We start from the raw sequence: 20807 nt of genomic DNA on the forward strand, positions 1-20807 counted from the left end.
GTGCAACCAACAAAATAGACCACCAAGGCCGTATCTTATTATTCCATGCTAATGTATTCAAATGAGCAAACGCCATTCAAATGCGAACTTTGAAGACTGAAGTGGAGAAAGGTTCCGTGTGATCAGTAATTGGACACGGGTGAGTCGATCCTAAGAGATAGGATAATTCCGTTTGAAAGCTGGGCTGTTTGAGGCGTGGGGTTCGTCCTTGCGTTTTGTATGCAGCCTCGTGTATCGAAAGGGAATCAGGTTAATATTCCTGAACCGAGACGTGGATAATATGTGGTAACACAACCGACCCAGGAGACGCTAGCGTGTGCCCAGGGAAGAGTTCTCTTTTCTTTTTAACAAGCATATCCTACCTTGGAAACGGATTATCCGGCGATAAGGAGGATGCCTTGGCAAAGCACTTTACTTTTTGAAGTGTCCTGCGCGCCCACGACAGCCCTTGAAAATCCTGGCTAGAGATTTATTCGCACCCTCGTTCGTACTCATAACCGCATCAGGTCTCCAAGGTTAGGGCCTCTCTTCCGGTTAACTCTCAGTCTTATATTTCCCTCCTTCTACTCAAGAGGAAGCCAAGCCAATCAACAAACTTTTATTTTCAACTCTCTAGTGTTCCTATCTACCGTTCCTGCAGCCACTGAACAAGACCGTACTCCCTGAACAGCCGCGGACTACCCGACCCTTGAAGGAAGAGGAGGTATACGACAAATGGTGACGACAAATTATCGTTAAAAACAAACAAGGAACGCGTCGTGGTTGACGGCACGTGCGCAGATTTTGAGCACGGTTCTCGGTGCCGTCGTAGTAGGTTAATCTCAAGAGAGAGAGTGCATTCTACCTTAGTGAGCTATTTCTCATGCTAGATGATTCAGATAAAGAAAAGAAGACAGAAGACTGTCTCATCAAGCCACGCCCATGTTTAGATTTTTACTGAAATCCAAGCTAAAGACCAAATTTAATGAACTCACATTCAGTTAAAGATCAAAATCAAGACCAAAAAATCATCCGACTACAACGTCTTTGAAGCCACACACTGAGCAATAAATCATTTTACGGAAGTGCCCGACGCGGGTGGTGCATCTCGACTAGCGTAATGTACAGACCCGCACCGATCACGCCCCCAACCAGTGGACCCACGATCGGGATCCAAAAGTAGTGATCGCGCAGGGTGAATACCTTGGATCCCCAGCCAGCGATGCTCGTGAAAAGACGAGGGCCGAAGTCACGCGCCGGCTTAATAGCGTAACCCGTGTTCATACCAATGCACATACCGAGCGCCATGATCGAAAGGCAGAAGGCGAATGGTGCGCCTACAGGGCCAGCCGGACGGTTCCTTTGATCCGTGATGGCATATATACCGAGTAACAACATCCCCGTGCCGACTACCTCCGTGTAGAAGGCCGTGTAATTAGAAATGTTGTCACTCGGGTAAGTAGCGAAGCTTCTCTGGGTAGTCTCTCGGTCGGGGTCAATGGCGTTCCGTTTCTGCCACTGCATGACCCAGATCACAAATGCGCCCACGAATGCACCCAAGACCTGTGAGATCATGTAGCCTGACGCCTTCCACCAAGGTAGACGGCCGTATACACAGTGTGCCAGTGTCACTGCAGTGTTCAAGTGGACTCCGCTGATTCCTTCCATGCAGTACACACCAATTAAGACTCCGATACCCCAGCACATGTTGATACTGAGCCACGTGCCGTTGGCGTCTTGTGAGTTGGTCACCTGGTTGTTAACGCCCATACCGAACAAGATCATGACGAAGGTGCCGAGGAACTCGGCGAAACACTCGCGTAAGTGCACACTCTGCACGGCAAAGCGAGCGAGGCTGGTGTCAGCCTTAGGAGTCGATGGCATATCGATGTAGCTGACCTCGTGCTTGCCGTCGATGTCTTCGAAAGGCTGCGGGGCATAGTTAGCTGACTCATCCGGGGTCTGGTTGGAGAGGAGCGGAGCCATCGTTATGTAAGGACGGACAGGTGGCAATGACTCGAGCTCGGATGTGCTCTCTAGCCGTCAAAAATGGAAATGAGCAGCACAAAGGGGCCCAGTGTCGTCGTCTTCCACTAGACAATTATCGAGTCTTCTAGCTGCCTGTGAGTCGTAAGGTGACCGCAGTGGAAGATGATGCAGCCAGATGCCTGACCCGAGAGCTGTTGAACAAGTTCAACGCCACTCTCACTTGACTTGACGGTTAATTGGACTCTGTGAGCTCAGGCTTTTATACCTGACTCAGGAACTTCACGTTGCCCATTGCGTATCACACAGCAACACGAGCGTAAGCTACCATGGTGCTTGAAGTACAAAACTATCCGAGCAGCGACACAGGCTGAAGGGTTTCATAAGTGCTGGGCGATATATTTGCATGTTGCCGCAGTCTTTGCTTCTCCACCGCTGCCACCGAGACTGTTTACAGTCATCGCAGCTCTCAAAACCTGCGACTGACGGCAGTATCATAATCTAGTATGGTACAGTGCTTAGCAGCAGCGTATTAATATACAAGTAGCAGTTTTGAGAAGCTGACAGCTACCATCGCTGAGTTAAGCGACTAGGGAGAGTAGCGCAGTGCGACAAAGCTCAAGCATGGCTGAACATTGCGCAACAAGTGTGTGGCTCACTAGGTCGGACGAGACTTCAAGGCTGGTGAGCCGGTGACAGCACAGTGAGAAGGCTAGTCCTTCTCACGAATGTGCTCAAATCCAACACGCTTTTAAGTGTAAAACAAGGCTAAAAGTATGTATTATATCTATTGTTGGAGATCTACATGATGCAGATTGCAGCTTTGAGTGTGGCGGATGCGCTTCGCTTTGTAATTAGCGCTTCTGCTTGGGGCTTTCTGAAGCGCCCCGCTCAGTACCTCAGAGGACCGTGACATACGCCGTCCCACACTGCCCCAGTGTCTTTGTGCATTATTTTAGAATCTTACCGTGAGAACCACTACTAGTGCTCACGGTTGGCAGGTAGGTTTGAACAGCCAATCACATCAAACCTTCCTGTCCTGTTTTTTTTCTTCAACTAAAACCTACTCCCAAAAAGTGAAGGTACAAGGGTATTGATGCAAACGACTAGGATAACGTTTGATTTGATTGGTTGTGGCACAACAACATCGCGACCACCAACTTTAGTATTTCATTCTGCCAAAATGGTTAACAAAAGGTGGAGTGCTGAGGAAGAATATGCTCTTCTCGATTACCTGTCTACACATTTAGATGAGTACACGAAAGGAGTCAGGTCGAAGTTCTACGAAGCTGCTCTTACAGTGCTCCCGCAGAAGTCAGCAGCGCAAGCTAAGACCAAATGCACGGACCTTGAAAGCACCTACAAAAGTTACAAGACTTAACTCAGTCGCTCTGGCTTTGGTTTGAAAACTACTGATTCTACGTCTATCAAAGGTGTATTTGCTTGTTATGCTTTTTTTTGTTTTGTTGGCCGATTAATGTTGCTACATCGACTGACATGCTACTCAAGAAATGCAAGTACTTCTACGACATGGACGAAATCTTTGGTTCGAGACACAACATGGTCCCTCCGTTTGTGCTAGAGCCGAATGCTGCTGTGCTGAATGGACAGGTTTACACTAGGTCCAGCACTACCGTCACGATGCAGACACCAGGCGTGACTGGCTCCCCTGTCCGAACACAGGCACCAACAATGGTCAGCACCTCCACCGTCAGCACATCCCCGTCCCCAGCAGTGGTCATTGCTAGCATTGTCAGCAGCCCGCCGAGGCCAGCAGCAGCAGCAGTCATCAGCACACCAGCAGCAGCAGATAGCAGTACGCCGACACTAGCACCAAGAGCAGCAGCAGTCAACAGCACGCCAACTACAGCGACCAGCGTTGCCAGCATTTTGCCAGTGCCAACAGCGGCCAACGCGCTCCAGGCGGCAGTAGCAGGTGATACAGCACTGATGGGACCAGCTGAGTGTATGAATGTGTCAGAATACTTTCCTGTTGATAGCTCGCTTACCACACGGTCGCCAACGACGAAGCTAGGCAGCAAGCGTGTCTATAACGATTCGCCGGGATCGTCTGTCGCTAAGCTCCTCGCCCAGATTCGTGACGAGCGTGACACGACCCGAGCAGAGCGCCACAACGAGGAAATGTCGATGCGCAGAGACGAGCTGGAACTGAAAAGGCAACAGTTCGAGGCATACAAATTTGAGTTAATACTTAAGGAACAGAAGATTTAACGCATGTTCTCAGTTATGACGCAGAAGTTGGACTTGCAAGCCAAGAAGATGGAGATTGAGTTGCTGAACCTGCGTACTACTTCTAAGCAAGATGGATAAAAACGTTTTTGTTTTTTGAGTTTTGTTTTCTATTGCTCTTCAGTTAGTCTAGGTGAAAACCTCTCGAACGCAGGACAATTTCTTGTATGCATGTACGCAGATCTTTACTGTCCTCATTGATCCAATCCACTGCTGATGCGTTATCCTCTATTGTATTGATCCCTCGGTACCTCGAAGCTGTCCGAACTATCGATGCACAAGTTCTGAAGTATAAAGCAGGAAACGATTTTGCTGCAGACCTTCATGATATCGTCTTCATCGACAATTCTGTCTCGGATTCCATCGAGAACAGGAAACCGAGCCTTCAATATCCCGATGGTGTGCTCCATAATAATGCGCTGTTGCGCCAAAAGCCAATTGAACGTCTTGTTTCGCGGTAGTGTGCTAGCTGGCATTTTATATGGGGTCGAAATGAATGGGAAGCAACTTACGCTGTCTCGCCGAGAAGATATTGACCAGCGTCAAAATATGCAGCTGGCTGCTCAGCCATAACCGTCAAACGCATTGCCCGTTTATCATGCAAAGACCCTAACTGGCCGACCTGTATCAAGTAGAACTAGCATTAGCGTAGTACCAAATGCGATGAGTCTTGCACCTTACCTGATAGTATGTAATACGGCGGCGGTGATCGCATACAACTTGAGCACCAATGCAGTAGATTGACTTTCGGGAATAGTAACACTCGGGGTCAACAGAGAGAGCGCTACTCAGCTTAAACGTTGTGCCGTCTACACATCCAACGCAGGATGGGAACCCTGAACGCGTCTCAAACGTTTGTGCGATTAAAAACCGTTCCTTCTTGCTCGGCCAGCGAAGAAACTCCGGCTCAATGGAAATAATTGCACTAGTCACTCGGTCCCTGAATGTATAAACAGAACCTTTTGAACACACCGCCGTAATAGAATAGTTAGCAATGCCACTAAGACGTCTGTAGCTGTAAGCTTACCTTCCCCAATGCCAAAATGCTGCACAATGCGATGAATCGTCAAGTCCTGCAGCGCGAAGAGAAGAACCTCCAGCTGAAGTTGGACAGGAGCTTGTTGCTGCTTGCCGGGTACTCGAGCGAAAGCAGTGTGGGCCTCGAAGCGTCCTAGCAAAAACACGAAGGTCTGTTTGCTCATGCGTAGGTCGCGGCGAGCACGAACGGCATCAGGCAGAAATATCCGTTCAGGGCTCCATTTCCCAGTTTTGACGACGTCTGGACGACCCAGGTAGCGGTGGGAGACTATCGCGCAGTAGAACATATCGTCTTCGTTTTCGTCGCTCTCGCTTCCCCGGTCACAAAGCAGATAGCTTAGAGCTGAGTGCTGTAGGTGCAGCAGCAGCGCTGCTCGTAGAGATCGCCCCATTCTCACCTTCAGCGCTCACTTACCAATGAAGTCACTGGCTGCGACTGTCAGTAGCCCCTGCATACGCTGCTCACAGTTGAACAATGAAGTTTTGATTTGATTGGCTTACGAAACCGTGAGAACCACTACTAGTAGTATCCGACAAAACAGCCTTTGTAAAAATCGTGTTTTATTTTTGACAAAGATCTAATTGTTTTCTATATGTTGCTTTTTTGCTAACCTTCCGTTAAAAAGCCATACGTTTTGTACCGCTTAGCAAAAGTGCTTCAACTCAAAGAACGGTTTGTTCCAAAAGTGGCGCTTATCGACCTCGGTCAAGATCAATCGCTTCCACGTGTAGATCGTAAAAAATTAATAACTTCGCTAAGATCAAACTGGGATAGTTGGTCTAAAAACGCTGCAACCATTTAAAGTTGATTTCTCTAAACTATTTCTCGAGCGGGAACAAAGGAAATACTGCTGCACTCGACAGTCATGGGTAAAGGTTTGGAATGGAACGCGGAGACCGTCCACCTTTGCGGATCGTGGCTAGAGACGTCAGAAGATACTGTTGCCGGTACTGATTGAAAGAAGCAGTCGTTCCATACCCGATTGTACGAGCGCTAGATGTAAAACATGGGCAAGAGACTAGAAAGAAGCTCGCTCAGCGACTGCATTTTGGTGGTCGATGGAAAAATTTGCAGCCAGAGGTGACTAAGTTCTGGGGAGTGTTCGCCATGCTGCGCTCTGGCTGGAACGATGGCATGAACCTAGATGCAGACAGCCATTTGAGTTTCTCGTAGTGAGGAGAGATAAAACAGACAAGCCTAAAGAGGCCTGTAAGATAAAACGTGTCAACACTATTCGATCGAAGCGCAAAGCAGGTGGTGAAAGCGGCGTAGACATACCCGGAGATCGCAAGGCAGCAAAAGCAGGACAACGAAAGCATTGCAATCGACAGAGCGTTAGCGATGAAGCTCTCTACGCTTCGTGACAGTAACAGAGAAGAAGACTTTAGTATTGGAGCGCAGCTGCGATTGACTATCTTCATACATAACACGCAGCGTTTCGAGGCACGAGAAATATCCTCTATGTCGCATGAAAAAAATATTCAGCCAGGCAAAGCGCGTCCTCAGCCGTAGAATATATAAATTTGGTCTCTGACGAGTTTGGTCGCGCCATAGTTTAGCACTTTGGTCACGAGACCAAACCGGTTAGTCTCGTACAGTATACGCACGCGTTCAAATATTAACTTAGTAAGGTAAGAAAAAAAACAAGAGAAAACCAAACACGACCAAAGGCGTTTAGCTCATTTACACAGTTGTAGTGTTTAAGACATAGCTTGCAGCGAGCCTCGCGAAACCAACGAGTTGTTACATTTTGGTACATCTATACTTGAAGAGCTTTAAGAATATCCCAGCTAGGGCCTCGCGAAACCAACGAGCTGTTATTAATGAAGGGGCACCATACATCGACACACTTCAAGTGTTTAAGTCATAACCCCCAAGAGCCTCGCTGAGCCAACGAGCAGTTTTTTACGGGGTGCGCATGCTTTCAGCTCTCTGTGAGTCTTTTTTTTCAGAATTACATCCTGTAACCGACACTACACATGATACGCTCGTCAACATCATCTTGGCAAAAAAAGCGATGTCAAAGTTCCCGATACTCACCAACCTCTCGTCCAAATACGCACTCGACAAGTTCTCACTATCCTCATGAAGAGCTTGTTGTAAGCTTAGACGACCCTCCAGCCCCAACCCAGTTGGCAACGTCCGTACAGCTAATGCCACCATCGCCGCTCTTGTCACCTGCTCCTACTTCTCGTACAGAGAGGCCACCCCCACAGCCCGCGCAACTGGGTCAATCGACCTTGGCCACACCGCATCAAACTACAGAGATCATAACAAGTTCCAATGATCGGCCTCCACGTCCTGCTCAAGGTGGAGATCCGCATGTGCGCTCAGAGCAGCGGCCCCGAGAAGGAAAATAAAAAATTTACCATCAAGGCTTCGAATACACTCGCGCAAAAGTATCACCAGTCAAAATAACGTATCGATGTAGCTTCTATAGGAAGACTAAACTCTGTCCTGGCCTCCTGTTTTACTATGCTGACACGATGACGTACGACTTTGACAACATGGTACCCCATACATGTTGGAGCAGAAAGGTATTTAGCGCTGCGAGTGACGAATCTGTCTGTATCGACATGGAAGAAGAGATGAAAACATTTGTCGATAACTTAGCCGAACAAGATGTTCCAGCTAACAAGAAATGGACTTTGGCCTACGAAACATTTACGAAAACGCGATTGGAGTTGTCCGTGGTCTCTCACGAAAACAAGTGATCTCACGTGTGGGAAAGTCAAAATCGGGAACATATATTGTTTCTTGTTGGAGAGTCCTGAAAGAGTAAAAGTATTCGGTACCAACATGGGGGTCCTTCAATTTCACTACGTTTGGCACGACGACATTAGAGCAAAGCAGAATAAGTCTGGCATTGAGCGATTGCTCGGTTGGGCGCATCCCGAACTTCGAAATCTCCTTCGAATTGATGGTGCCCATTTATTTGTCGATGGCACGTTCCGGTGCACACCCAAAGGATATCACCAGTTTGTGACCCTCATGATATATGATCAGTATATGGAACTATACGTACCTGTATTTTTTACGCTGGCGACAAATAAAACGGATAAACTGTGCAATAAAATGTTCAAGTGCATCGAGTTTTCGTTGAAAAAAAAAACGAATCCAGGGAATGTGGTTTGTGACTTTGAAGCAGCCTTGATTTTTGCAATACGCGATAATTTTCCGTCAGCACGCATTGTTGGCTGCTTGTTCCATTTCAAACAGGCGTGTAGCAGGAAACTTAAGGTGTATAGTATGCCGAAAGATTAATCTGCAATTGCGATGTATTTCGGAGTATTTGACATGCTCACCGTAATTGACCCAGACAAGATTTCGGTGCAGGGGGTTGCGTGGGTAAAATGCGAGATTGAAAAGCGTTGCGATCGGAAAAGTCTTACGGGAAAAGTAGAAAACGTTTTGGGCATACTTTGCCAAAACATGGTTAGAAACCTACCCTCTCGATCTTTGGAATATATATGGCGTTCAGTGTCAAATTGTGAATCGGACTAACAATCCTCTAAAGAGGTTTCACCGGGAGATGAATGCGAGGATAAAGACTCATCTGCCACTTAATAATTTCGTCAGGGTAATTGAACATTTCGAAAGGGAGTATGTTGTACTGCGCAAAAGTATTATATCCGGTGATGCTACCGCTCCTGTGCGACCTCCAATGCGCTTCCCAAAAGCGGCGACTTTGCCCAACGTCAGCGATATCGAGGAATCATCCAGCGAGGATGAGGACAATGCGTCTCTCGGTAGTGATGACAGCGACGCGGCCCCCAACTTGTCTGACGAAGATCTCGGTATTGTATACGACAACCCATTTGATTATGAGGAAGACGAGAAAGCAGAAGGATCTTAAAAACATGTATTAGATATGATTTACAGCATCTAATGACACGTCGATTTGAACACGGGTTGTCACACGCTCCAATATATAATGATCGAACCGATACGTAAAATCATTCTGTCCCGTTGATAAAGAGCTACGATGTCGGCTGACATGATTTATACTTTTTTTTGACAATATTAGGCACATACCTGCTATCAAGATGCTAGTCGAACCTCCAGCGACGTCTGGCGGTAGAAATTATACAGGCACTCAACAAACTAGTGAAAGCACCAACGATACTAATCTCTGCCGGCACAATTGTGCTTGCTATCAACATACTTACGGGATTAGTTGCTCTTATCCAAACAGAAAATAATTTACGATACAAATATCTGGCGGGTGCGTAGTACTAGTAGATCTCAATTGCATAAGTCTGAGAGGGACCTGCACTAACGGAGGTAGCAGTCGCAGAACTGACATGAACACCTAGTTCTTTAAGTGTTATCCATCCACGAGGTCAAGTTTGATTAGACCACGTGACCAAACGATTATTTTTGGGCGTGATCAAAATCGTCAGAGACCTAGAAGGATGATTACCGTCCTCAGCTATAGCCGGACGAGAAAGAAGCAACTTGCGGTTTGACAGCGAATTTATTGAATGCGGTAGAACGGAAGGCAGACAAGGAGTTTTTACAACTAAAACAACAGCAGCAACGTTTAGCCAACCCGACGGCTTTAGCTTAGCTCAATGTATACATCAGTAGGAGCGGCAAAGCGTACCTTACCTGGGATCCGTTGAAGAGAATTGAAGAGCGGGTGTTCAAAGTGCGAGCAATTGGGCTTCATAAGCAAGTAGGCCCCTGGACTAACCACTTTTGCGGACTTCCTCTGCCAACAAATAAGACCGTATCAGAGGAAAAGACTCTGCCACACTGAACCGTAGTTCTGTTGTAAAAAAAGGTATTTTCTGATTTACCTCGCCGAAGCAAAACCTTTCACCCAACTTAAAAGCATTCCTATCAATTCCATCGTGATCGCAGGACCAACCAGTCACGCTCTGCTACTGCCTGAAGACTTCCGAGATACCGGGGCAAAATCTACATTCGTGCTCAGTACCGTCGCTACTGTCTCCGGGGGTGAAGTAGCTGTTTGACTTTCGTCACCCCGTATTTTACCATGCACGTTTTGCAGGGACAAATCGAAGCTAACAAATCCAAACTGAGCAGCACGGGCAGGCCCTCCTGTGCGGCTCAGGTGTTGTGACCGAATCACCTCCGGTTGACCTCGACGCTGACATTGTTCATTCGCCCGTGTTTAAAAGCGCTGGTAAATATATGCTGCTGTTACGTTGTACTTATGTCGCTGAAGTTGCACCAACTAACTTATGCTGCTAATGTCAAATTAGGTTTCTCAAGGAGCTGAGGCGACTTGACGTCAGAAGGACCGCAGGCCCTCCGGGATCTCCAATGGGAAGCTGCTGCTTCTGTGGTGAAGTGCTTTCTCAGAAATAAGAGAACGGATCTAACAAGGGGTCACTATCCCGAATTAGTGACATCACCAAGTGGTTAGGAGGGATTTGGATCGCCCGGCATGAATCCACGCTTCTCGGAGTGGATTGGCCAAGATAAAGTGGCGTCAGGTATGGGCCGACGATGGATCTGGTATAGATAGCGTATGCGAAGGTAGGATATACCAAGGGGAGACTCGGATCCACCCTCACCTGAGTTCACTTAAAGGATATGGGATATACCATATACAGTTGGATCAAGTGGGGATCCTATGAAGGAAATATGGTAGGTGTCATCGGAAGGTGGGTCTGGTATCAACGACTAACGAGAAGGCAAGATCCACCACGATATGTCCCAGATCCCACACTTCTGAGTCCGGATCCAAAGGGGTGAGGATCCCACACGGAGTGACCTGGATCCAAGATATGGGGATGGTGGATGCAATGGATCTCGAACTTTCGTGGGACAATGGAGATCACAGACGGTCGCAAGACGATGTGAAAAGATTGGAGAGCTCAGATCCATGATGAGCGTATGCTTGTAGTGAGGTGGATCAAGGTGGCCTGGATCCGGACAAGTGTATCCATAATGTGACGACCATAATGATTACGCCAGGGATCCGGTGGATCTGAGGATAATACAGCTGGGATGATGGGTCAAGGAGAAAAAGGACACGTAGCCGAGCCTGGTAGGAGATTTAGCAGGTAAACGACATAGAAGGTAGAAATCCAGGCAGGTATAGGCTTAAGTATCGATGCACTCCTCAATTTGCATAGTATCACGCAAGTGCCTTCCCGCCCTCAAGAATCGGAGCTACATTGGCCGTACGAGCTCGGGGAAGGTTAGGAATTGCGAATCTAGTGTTGGTAGTGATAACTGGATAATACATTGGTTAGATCCTACAAAGTAGGGAGCTTTCCTTTACTCGTGCAGATCCGAAAGATTAACCGGATTTACTACTTGACCGGCAGCACCCTAGAGGCTCTCAACGTTCAGGATCCCGTCACAGGAGGCGGCAAGTACGACAAAAAGACAACACAAAGGCAAGGGAACACACCCGCAAGACAACCCTACGGCCGGATACCTGATCTGGGTCCTGGATCCACCAAGCTCGAATATTCGCTTAGGATCCAGAAACAACTACGGACGCAGAGTGAAGATCTTACCACTACTGCTCCACCCCATCCCCACGTCTCGCCATGACACTCAAGCTTCACCACTTGAACTCTTCGGAGGTTACCGAGAGAGCAGGATCCCGCCCTACCGACGGGTACACAAGGTGAGGAAAGTTCAGCAGATCACGGACCATCGGGGACCCCCTCCGTTAGTCGGTGTCTGAGCGCTATTGGTAAGTTGGATCCAGCAATCTCGCAGATTTTGCTGATCCCGCTACGCCAGACTTCAGAGCCGGCCGCCATGTCGCGTGGATCTCACACTCGGATTCGCCCCCGCAGCGGTGAGGACGTCAGGACTGCGTTGTACAATGGCAGTCGGACCCCTCGCACGTGGCACTGCGCTACTACCCGATCGACACCGGAATCCCTCCTACCAGCAACCTCTGCAAAAGGCTGTTTTCGCAATGAAAGTTGATCGTGACACCACAGCGTGTACCCCCACTGCCAAAGAACTTTGAGATGAGCGTAACCTCTAGGATGCGATTACGCTAATGAGACTCGATGTTGATCACACTGTTGTTAGCTATTAATAGTGCAATGCTACTACCGAAGAACAATACAATGAGTACACGTTTATTTAACATTGATCTTCTTCGTATTCAAGTATTTCTTAGGGCTGCAAAAAACAGCAAATACATATCTTTATAGTGATGTCCGAGTATACCAGGGATTGAAGAAATAACTTCAAGCTAATTGTTACGGTACTGTTCCACTAAAATAATTGATTATTGAACTGGTCGTAAAGCAATAATTATTATTGTTTTCAAAAAAAAACATTGTTACTTAAGTTTTGTTTGGAAATGTCAAGTCAGACGGCTCTACCTTTGCAATGTTGCAACGACTCTCGTGTTACACAAGCCTAAATTATTTTCTACCTGATTAAAAACAACCTTAACACGAACCGTATACTGTAACTTGTTTTTTTTCCGATAGGGAGCACTTGTCATTAATCATTAAAACGTGAAGAGCTCAGACGCGAAGCACCATAGGCTTCGATTGCTCTTTTTTTTACGAGAGGACTGGTCGCCATACTCGTGCTGCAATTTTCTCATCTCCTGTTCCAATTGCTTCACATTTTCCTCGAGTGGCATCTGAGCGTGGCGCTGCCTGTCGCCATAGCGAGCTTGGGTTTTCCGACATTGCTGGCGACGAAACGCAGTGCTATAATAGTTAGATACTTTGCGCTTCCCTGTCACTTTCGTTGTATCCGAACTCGGGTCTTGGGCGCTTGTCGTGGCACTACATCCGTAGATACAACTAATAGTAGAAGTACCCCTGGTGTCGCATTGACATCGTGCTGCTTGTTCCCTATAGCATGCGGAGGGCGCTTGGGGGTTCATTCTTGTTTGGAGTCTGCAGAGTTGGAATGATGCCGACATGGTGGTTACCAACACGAACGCGAGGCAAGACCCGACCAATGAGGCTGTCGCTGAATCGGATGGCTTGCAATGAAGGACGACATTTCGCTCGTGGCAGTAGGTGAGCGGATCCTCTACTCAGTTTCTCTCCTCGAGCTCACCGGAAAGCCAGTCGCTTACGGAACTATATCCGCGACCGTAAACGTAAACGCAACACGTGTTTTAATAGTAAGCCTCTTTCTCTCATCGTGTTATGTAGCAAGTCTGTGGAACTCTACTATAGAGTCTACTGTACAGTGTAATCCAGACTCTGAATCACTTCTGGAATTACGGAGGGCTGCAATTTCGCCCACCGTGACTAATCTGAGGCTCACACCCAGCGCAGTAATACCTGTAGCCTCCAGATTCCTAAAGAAAACTGTTCAAGATGCGTACGGAACCGTCCCGTCATCGAAGTAACACGTACATGTACTGTACATTTTTTGGCAATACATATTTTTTTTAAATATCCTGCAATCGATGAGCTCTTTTTCTTGCGTTCCGTGGTGCAAATCGTGCGAAACAAGCCCACAGTGACAAATCTGTGGCTCACAGTTAGGGTGGGTGGTTTTAGTGCTAGATCCGCCGGATCCAGCAGGATCTTGGCCTCTCCACCAATCAGCGCCGCGGATTTGTCCTGCCGTCCGGCGGGAACTGGAGTGGGACATCCTGCCAAAACAGGTGGGATGCCGGAACATTCGGCATCCTGCAGACTGCACATCTCCCCGCAGGCAGGACGAGGGCCTCGTCGAGGCGGCTCGATTTTCGCAGTCTCCAAACTGACTTCCAAGAGTTCAAGCGGATGGACAAGGTCATTATCGATCTCGTCAATGTGTTCCCTGCAGACGGCGAGGATGGGGCTTTGCGTGCACTTCTCGAGCCATACCTCTCGAAGCAGTTGCGCTCCGCGTGTGTTAAGCTGAAGCTTAACCCGCAACGCCGCTCGTCCGCCGTGGACAACAAGGCCGGCTACATCGACCTACTGTGCAAGTATCGTTCGAATAAAGCGGAAGGGGAGTTCGCCGCGCTCATAGGGCCTAGCAAGGAAGGAGAAACTAAGGCAGATGACCCGGAGACGTCGCAGCGTGAGCCTCGCGTGGAGCGGCATGATGCTTTTCGATTGATAAATGTTTTGTTTAGCCCCCAATTTGTTGATCGCATGTTTGAGGCGGACCGAAACCAAGACAGAGCAAACGTCGACAAGCACTCCATCAACGAAAACAGCCAGTATTGGTTGGATGTAGCTCGGGCTTACAACGAGGACAGGGAGAATTACAATGGTTTGGAGCAGAAGGAGCGGCCACAATATCAGGGTATCCAGCCATCACAAGCCGTCAACCACTCAAGCGCTAAGCTGTTGGATATGTGGAAGAAGCTTACTGCACGCTACACGGTAGTTCGTGGTAAGTCGAAACTTTCGGGACATAACGAGCAGGATTTCTTCAGTTATTGCCAGGGTCGCATCGACCTTCTCTATCTGCACGATTGGCTTCAACTGCGGCCGAATCAATTGGAAGGGGTGAGAGGTCGAATTGCAAAGAGGGCTCAAATGTCCACGTTGCCTGGATCCGTGGAGAGTGACGTCGATTCATCGTCAAGCAGCGGAAGTTCCAGTGGAAAGAAGCGCCGTCTTCTTAGCCCAGTCGATCGCATCGTAAACATGCTGGAGTCCGAGCATAAAGAAGAGCCGGAGGAGCGAGCGTCAGGCTACAATTCAGTAACCAGGGCATCTACTGCGGTTCAAAGTGCTTTAGCAACATTGAAAATGCTCAAGGAGAGCAATGCCAGTGACGAAATGCTGCAAACGCTCGAGCAAAAGGTCAATGGACTCGTTCAACGTTGGATGGCGGAGATGGATAAAAACTAAGTTAGTGATGGGAACATGCAAATGTTCTAGTTTGCTCGTAGCAAGTGTCGTCTACGGAGTTTTTCAACTAATCCATCTCGAAGGAAGCTAGTTGTCGGTCTTTCAATAGTGTCGTCGTGGTCAAATGTAAGCAAAGACCTAAGAGAGCATCGTTGATCGCGTTGCATCTTGCGAAGCTCCTCCAAAACTGGGTCTCGCGTACCTTCCAGACGCTCGTTAATGCAGAAATTGTGTAGAGCTGCTGCACATTTGATCACTAGCGTAGCCGTAGCCAAACGAAGTTGCAGTGGGCGATGAAATATGCCCCATTTGCGAGTTAACAACCCGAATGCCATTTCGATGTGAATGCGGATCTGGGATATATGATAGTTAAAGGAGTCCTTGTATATCTCATCCGGTTGAAGCGCTGTAAATGGTGTCAAGAGGTGGTTCGTGGCTGTATACGCAGCATCAGCAACAACGTACAAGCCCCGCTCCAAGGTTTCAATCACGCGAGGAAGCCCGCTGTCATCGTAAGCTCTCGAGTCGTTCACTCCGCCGGGATGTGATGCTTCCACAAAGACGAAGCGGCTGAAGGCATCACAGCATGCCTGTACGTTAATTCCGGGACGCATGTAGTGGCCACTGAAATACCGGCGCGCCCCCGCTGCGCTGCCAGCATCATTATCGGATGGTGCCTGAATATTACAAAGCCATCCGTCCATAGCGGCCACGCAGCCATTCATGACTTGTTCGTTGCTCCTAGCCGAAAAAGCAGCCGCTGCAGATTCTCGTTCGGTTGGAGCCGTGGGAAATGATATTTGCAGCGCTGGAACCCCGATAATTGCGCGCATCACATCCTTAATTATTCGATAGCAGTAGGATCGATCAACACCGCCAGCCCTCCGTAAATCGTCAACCATGCCTCCACAGAGGAAGCGGATCGTCATCTGAAGCTTGTTCTCTACGCTTACAGGACTTCGATTCGTCCAAGCGCGTGCAGGGCGATCTAACTCAACGAGCAAGCCACACAGTCGCTCAAAAGAGGCAGACGACATTCGGTACGTACGTTTAAACTCTCCCTCGTACAAGAGCCGTTCCATCTCCAGATTCCAGTCCAGTCTTAAGCGAGACTGCTGCGTTCGACGGTTTCTTTCCTCCTCCTCCTGCAACACTAAGGCAATTGCGAGCCATCGCCGGCGCCGTCGGTTGCGATCGCTACGTCTATCAGCCCTGAGCATGCCCCCTCGTTCTTCAAATTCTTCAGAAGTGAGACAAGTGGGAGCTCGGTCTTACTTGGAATATAAACGAGGCTTTTCCATCGTCCTGCATGTCCTGCATCCGGCGAATTTTGCTCTAAAACCACCCACCCTTAGTTTCCAGATTCCTAAAGAAAAGTGTCCTTCAAGATGCGTGCGGAACCGTCCCGTCATCGGCAAACACGATGTACATTTATAAGCAGTATTTTCTAAAAATGTATCCACGGATATCCTGTAATCGCTGCGCTCTTTTTTCTTGCGTTTTCCGTGGTGCAAGTCGTGAGAAACAAGCGGCTTAGCAACCGCTGGTTGCGATACCGAAAACCGTCCCGTATTCCTCGCTGCGCTGCGAAACAAACCTACAATCCCCAGTCGTGCTGATGTACTTAATGGCCGCCAGGAGTCCTATGCGCCTGGAAGAATCAGCTCGTGCGAACCACTTCATGATCCATCCCATTAAAGTCGATAAATGTAAAGGACATCCCATTAAAGCCGATAGATGTAACGGGCGCTAACACCAGGCCCTCTTTTTTTCCGCCGCACTTACCTCCACCGCTTTGTGCTTAGAATTCGAGGTACACAACACCACGTTTTTTATCGAGGAATGGTTTGATTAACACAACAAGATGTTGAATTAAGTGAAAGAAGCCACAACGAGTTCCATAAATGAGTAAGAAGAAGTGATTAACAACCCCTAATTAGGAGTTGTCAATGGTAATAGCTCTTGAGATACATTCTTCAGTCTTTCCAGCTCTCTAATCTAAGCTGCCATGCGCTCAATATTAGTTTTCAAGGTTGCCACACGACTGGTCCCCGGATCGAGCTTGAGACCCATCGAAACATTGCAGTCCAGCCGACGATCTACGAGTTGGCGGTTCCACAGTGCGTTTTTGCTATCCTTTAGGCAGATGCCGCAATCTTCGTCACGATAATACTTAGAGTCGCGCTAACAGCGAGGAGCTTCAGCTTTGATCCGTCGGAGGTTGATCTGGAAATCTCCGAAGTACTACGAATAGTTCAGCATAGCACTGTACAATGAATCGTAGGCACACACGCAGATATCGGTATCGTTGTAAGCTCTCGGACGTTACTCCTGTTCCACTGAGACCGAAACGAGGATTTTAGGTTGCAAAACAGGTTTGTAACGCTGCACCCTCGAACATTTGGGAGTGTTTTGAGCTCAGGATTTTTTTCGATTTTTGAGATTCGAGTGTTATTTTAAAGCCCTTGTTAAAAGTAATTGAATAAGGGTAGCTTTACAGTTTTTTCGATGGAAGTTTACATCAAGGTGTCTCAGTTCCGGTTAGGTGCGAAAATCCGCTGGCCAACTTTAAGCTCGATTTTCTCTTTAACTTCGGTAGGGGGCTTTTATTCGGGCGCATCCGTTAGGTTTGCATTGCTGTTTGCAACCTAGTTGTGCATTGCAGCGAGCCTCTCGGAACCTCTTAGAGGATGCTTTTAAACACGATTCGATTCTGTTTTGTGCTTCGTCATTTAGGGCGCAGCTGTCGATCCACTATTCTATTAATAATGCGTCTATTAATGGTGTGATAAGTAATTGACCACAATACAGCTTTGGTTGAAGTGATGCAGGCTACTTGGTCACTATGATGGCGGTACCGCTAATACGAATATTTACCGGTTCTTCCCGGTAGAGACTGCAAGTTGATTGCAAGAATTATCAATCTGAGCGATTACGATCTCCAACTGCACGCCATTCTCACGCCATCAAAGATTCCCAACGACCCAGCTCAATCGCAACGCCACGTGATACTTCAGAACGAAATTTGCTCGCTGGCGCACAAGGCGCCTCCAAGAATCGATGAACAGCCACCCTTTTGCCCCAAGACCACTGAGCGACAGCCTCACGAGCTTCGTGCGTCCACGAGGCCGTTACCACGTCAATGTGGTGGGGCTCACGACACCTTTCGAAGCCGCAGTGAGTCCGTACGATGCGCACCAGAGAGCTGGGAAGCCAGAAGTTGATCGCCCGCCGATGCGCGATGAGCTACGAGCCAAGGGTGAGGCCTCAAACACGCTTCTGTCTTTAACTAGAGAGTCGAGTAGAAAGCCGAAGATAACGATGGGCCAAAGCCCAACCAGACTCAAAGAGACACATAAGCGCAAACGGGAGGACGCCAACAAGTCCCGTCGTAGAGAACAATGTCGGGCCCACCAGGCGCGATACCGAGACAAGCAGAGGAACGCCCAGCTGCAACTCGAGCGGAGTGTCGAGCAACTGCACAAAGAGCTGGACACTCTAAAGCGTCGATACCGGGACTTGGCCTCTCTCGAGAGGAGCAACCAGAGCCCGTGGAGTATCGTGGCTGAGGTCTTCCGACTGCTGGAGACCAGTTCCCGCTCTCCCTGGCGTGTGGCCAGCACTCGGGAGATGCGGAACCACTCAGAGACGCGCCAGATCTTGGCCATCCTGGAGCGAGCGTTCGCCCACGACGCGGCCATGGGAGAGCTGCGAGGTGTCGACGCGCTGATGGAGCAGCTGCTGCTGTTCTCGCAGTACTTTGGACAGCCCCACCTGAAGCTCCTGCGGATTGAGTCGGTAGCTCCAGATGTCATGGCTGCCCGAGCAAAGCTCAGTGTGACTGTGACCGAGCTCACGCTTCGGCATGCGTTTCCTCACTTGGAAGAGCCCGCGGGTGGAGAGGACCGCGTGCTCCTCTTCCAGCGTCTTTTGGGTCAGCGTCTGGAGTGCAACTGCTCTTTGAGTTTCCTATTTGACGAAGACAGCGAGCGCGTCGCACGTCTGGAGGTGAACATCGACTTGGCGACGCCTCTCTTTGAGGTGCTCGGCAGTCTGAAGGACGTATCGAACGTGCTTGAGCATGCTCGAGTGTGTCATTGGTGCTGGTTTTAGCGGTAACCGTAGCATCGACTCCACTAGCTCTTAAAGAGTTTATTTACTGCTAATCGGTACAGACAGCTGCTGCATTTTATAGACTCCATGGGGCGAACGCGTTGATTCTATAGCATGAGTACTGTAGTGTTTATAGTATTAACACTCCCGTACACGAGCTATCGAATCAGCTTAATACCAGGCTGTTGATACTACTGTAGTACCAATTCATTCACGTTTGTTTTGCGGGCTGCGAAAGCCGATAAATCTTGTCCAGCAAACGAAAATAACATTCGTACGGGGAGCCTTACATTCCTGACGTACCGGTATGCAAAAAATGTATACCGGTATTGTACCTAGTATATCGGTGGCTCTGCTTTCTTATACCCCGCTGACTAGCAATATAGAGTCTCGCACGGAGTATGTAGGCTACGCGAAAAACGTAATACATTACATTAGCTCGTAAAAGCTGAGGAGCAGATACATCCGGTGAGTATTGAGCCGGTAGACCGGTTAAAGTAAAAATATACGGTCCTTTTAATACATGCTAACGACTCTTTGTGATTTGGCCTTGTCGATACAGTACTGCACCCCGTTTACGCGGGGGTTGACCATATAGAATTTAAAAATAAATCAGATTTTAGCTTATTTTTAATAGTGCGTTTGGATTCAGGATCATCACATCCGGAAGTTTATCAAAGGTCTAAGGGCGCGAAACGGGGTGCAGTACTGTACCGGTATTTATCCCTTACCGTCGACCTGGCAAAAAAAAAACTAAGAAATCACGCATCATTCTGCGCTACTCCAAATAGGCCTGCCAACGTTGACAGCTCGACGAAACGCTGAGGGATAGTTGAGTTGGTTTCCAACTCAACCGAACTCACGATAAAACCCTCTTCAAACAGATAACAGTTTTAATGTTCGTTCACTTGCTCCATTGCCACCAAATGCTGGTTATTTAGTACGACCGGCCACAAAAACATCAACATTTTCGCAAACGGCCCACTTTGAGCTACTTACAGGTTACATAATGGATCTTCATATGGAACGAGGCGGTGGATCCCTCAAAGAGAAATCTATTCATTCCCGAAACAGAACTGCGAGCCTCATGCCAGAGGTCAAGCGATGCAGCGCTGCTCAGGTAAGTTTGTGAAAAGGAATGAATGGATTTCTGTTTGAGGGATCCACCGCCTCGTTCCATTTGAAGATCCATTATGCAACCTGTAAGTAGCTCAAAGTGGGCCGTTTGCGAAAATGTTGATGTTTTTGTGGCCGGTCGTGATAAATAACCACCAAATGCTTCACCGCTGGCGAGCCGTCGCCGCGTACAACCGTGTCAACCTGGGCGCGCTCGGACACAATACAATTCAAATCTCGCTGCGCTACAATGTTGTTTCTTTTTATTGCTTGTGCCCTTCTGATGGGAAAAAGACGGCGATTCACATCGGTAGGCGACGATGGTTTGTCGGGTGTCGCCATGGTGTCTAACACGTCGGGGCTCAAGTTTCAGGGCGATGACCGAGCTCAATTTGCCAAGTGAGCTGACGCTCACACTCGCTGGCTCGTGGCCATCGGCCACCGACCAACCGAAGGTGAAGAGGTCCATAAGCGCATGGACCTCGTCGACGTAGACCATATTAAATGTGCAGCTGTTTTGTATAGCAGAATGTAAGGATACTTGCTCAAAA

General features: G+C 48.4%; 2 protein-coding genes and 2 non-coding genes across 4 annotated transcripts; 2 read left to right on the top strand and 2 right to left on the bottom strand.

Annotated features, from left to right (window-relative positions):
- Nucleotides 1-4: 4 nt before the first annotated feature.
- Nucleotides 5-74, bottom strand: PITG_33028 (the record flags this gene model as incomplete). The annotated part of the gene is made up of 1 exon (XR_009934422.1): nucleotides 5-74. It is a non-coding gene; the product is annotated as an 18S ribosomal RNA (ribosomal RNA).
- PITG_33029 lies at nucleotides 75-520 on the top strand (the record flags this gene model as incomplete). The annotated part of the gene is made up of 1 exon (XR_009934423.1): nucleotides 75-520. It is a non-coding gene; the product is annotated as a 28S ribosomal RNA (ribosomal RNA).
- A 536-nt stretch (nucleotides 521-1056) lies between these two features.
- Nucleotides 1057-1965, bottom strand: PITG_09197 (aquaporin, putative; the record flags this gene model as incomplete). Its single annotated transcript, XM_002903450.1, has 1 exon — nucleotides 1057-1965. The coding sequence occupies one exon, from the start codon at nucleotides 1963-1965 to the stop codon at nucleotides 1057-1059; it is 909 nt and encodes a 302-aa protein (XP_002903496.1).
- A 16122-nt stretch (nucleotides 1966-18087) lies between these two features.
- PITG_09198 (bzip transcription factor) lies at nucleotides 18088-19140 on the top strand (the record flags this gene model as incomplete). Its single annotated transcript, XM_002903451.1, has 1 exon — nucleotides 18088-19140. One exon carries the CDS (start codon nucleotides 18088-18090, stop codon nucleotides 19138-19140), a length of 1053 nt encoding a protein of 350 aa, XP_002903497.1.
- Between the last annotated feature and the right edge of the window lie 1667 nt (nucleotides 19141-20807).

The sequence above is a fragment of the Phytophthora infestans genome, genomic scaffold, assembly GCF_000142945.1.
Source record: "Phytophthora infestans T30-4 supercont1.14 genomic scaffold, whole genome shotgun sequence".
Classification (NCBI taxonomy): domain Eukaryota; phylum Oomycota; class Peronosporomycetes; order Peronosporales; family Peronosporaceae; genus Phytophthora; species Phytophthora infestans.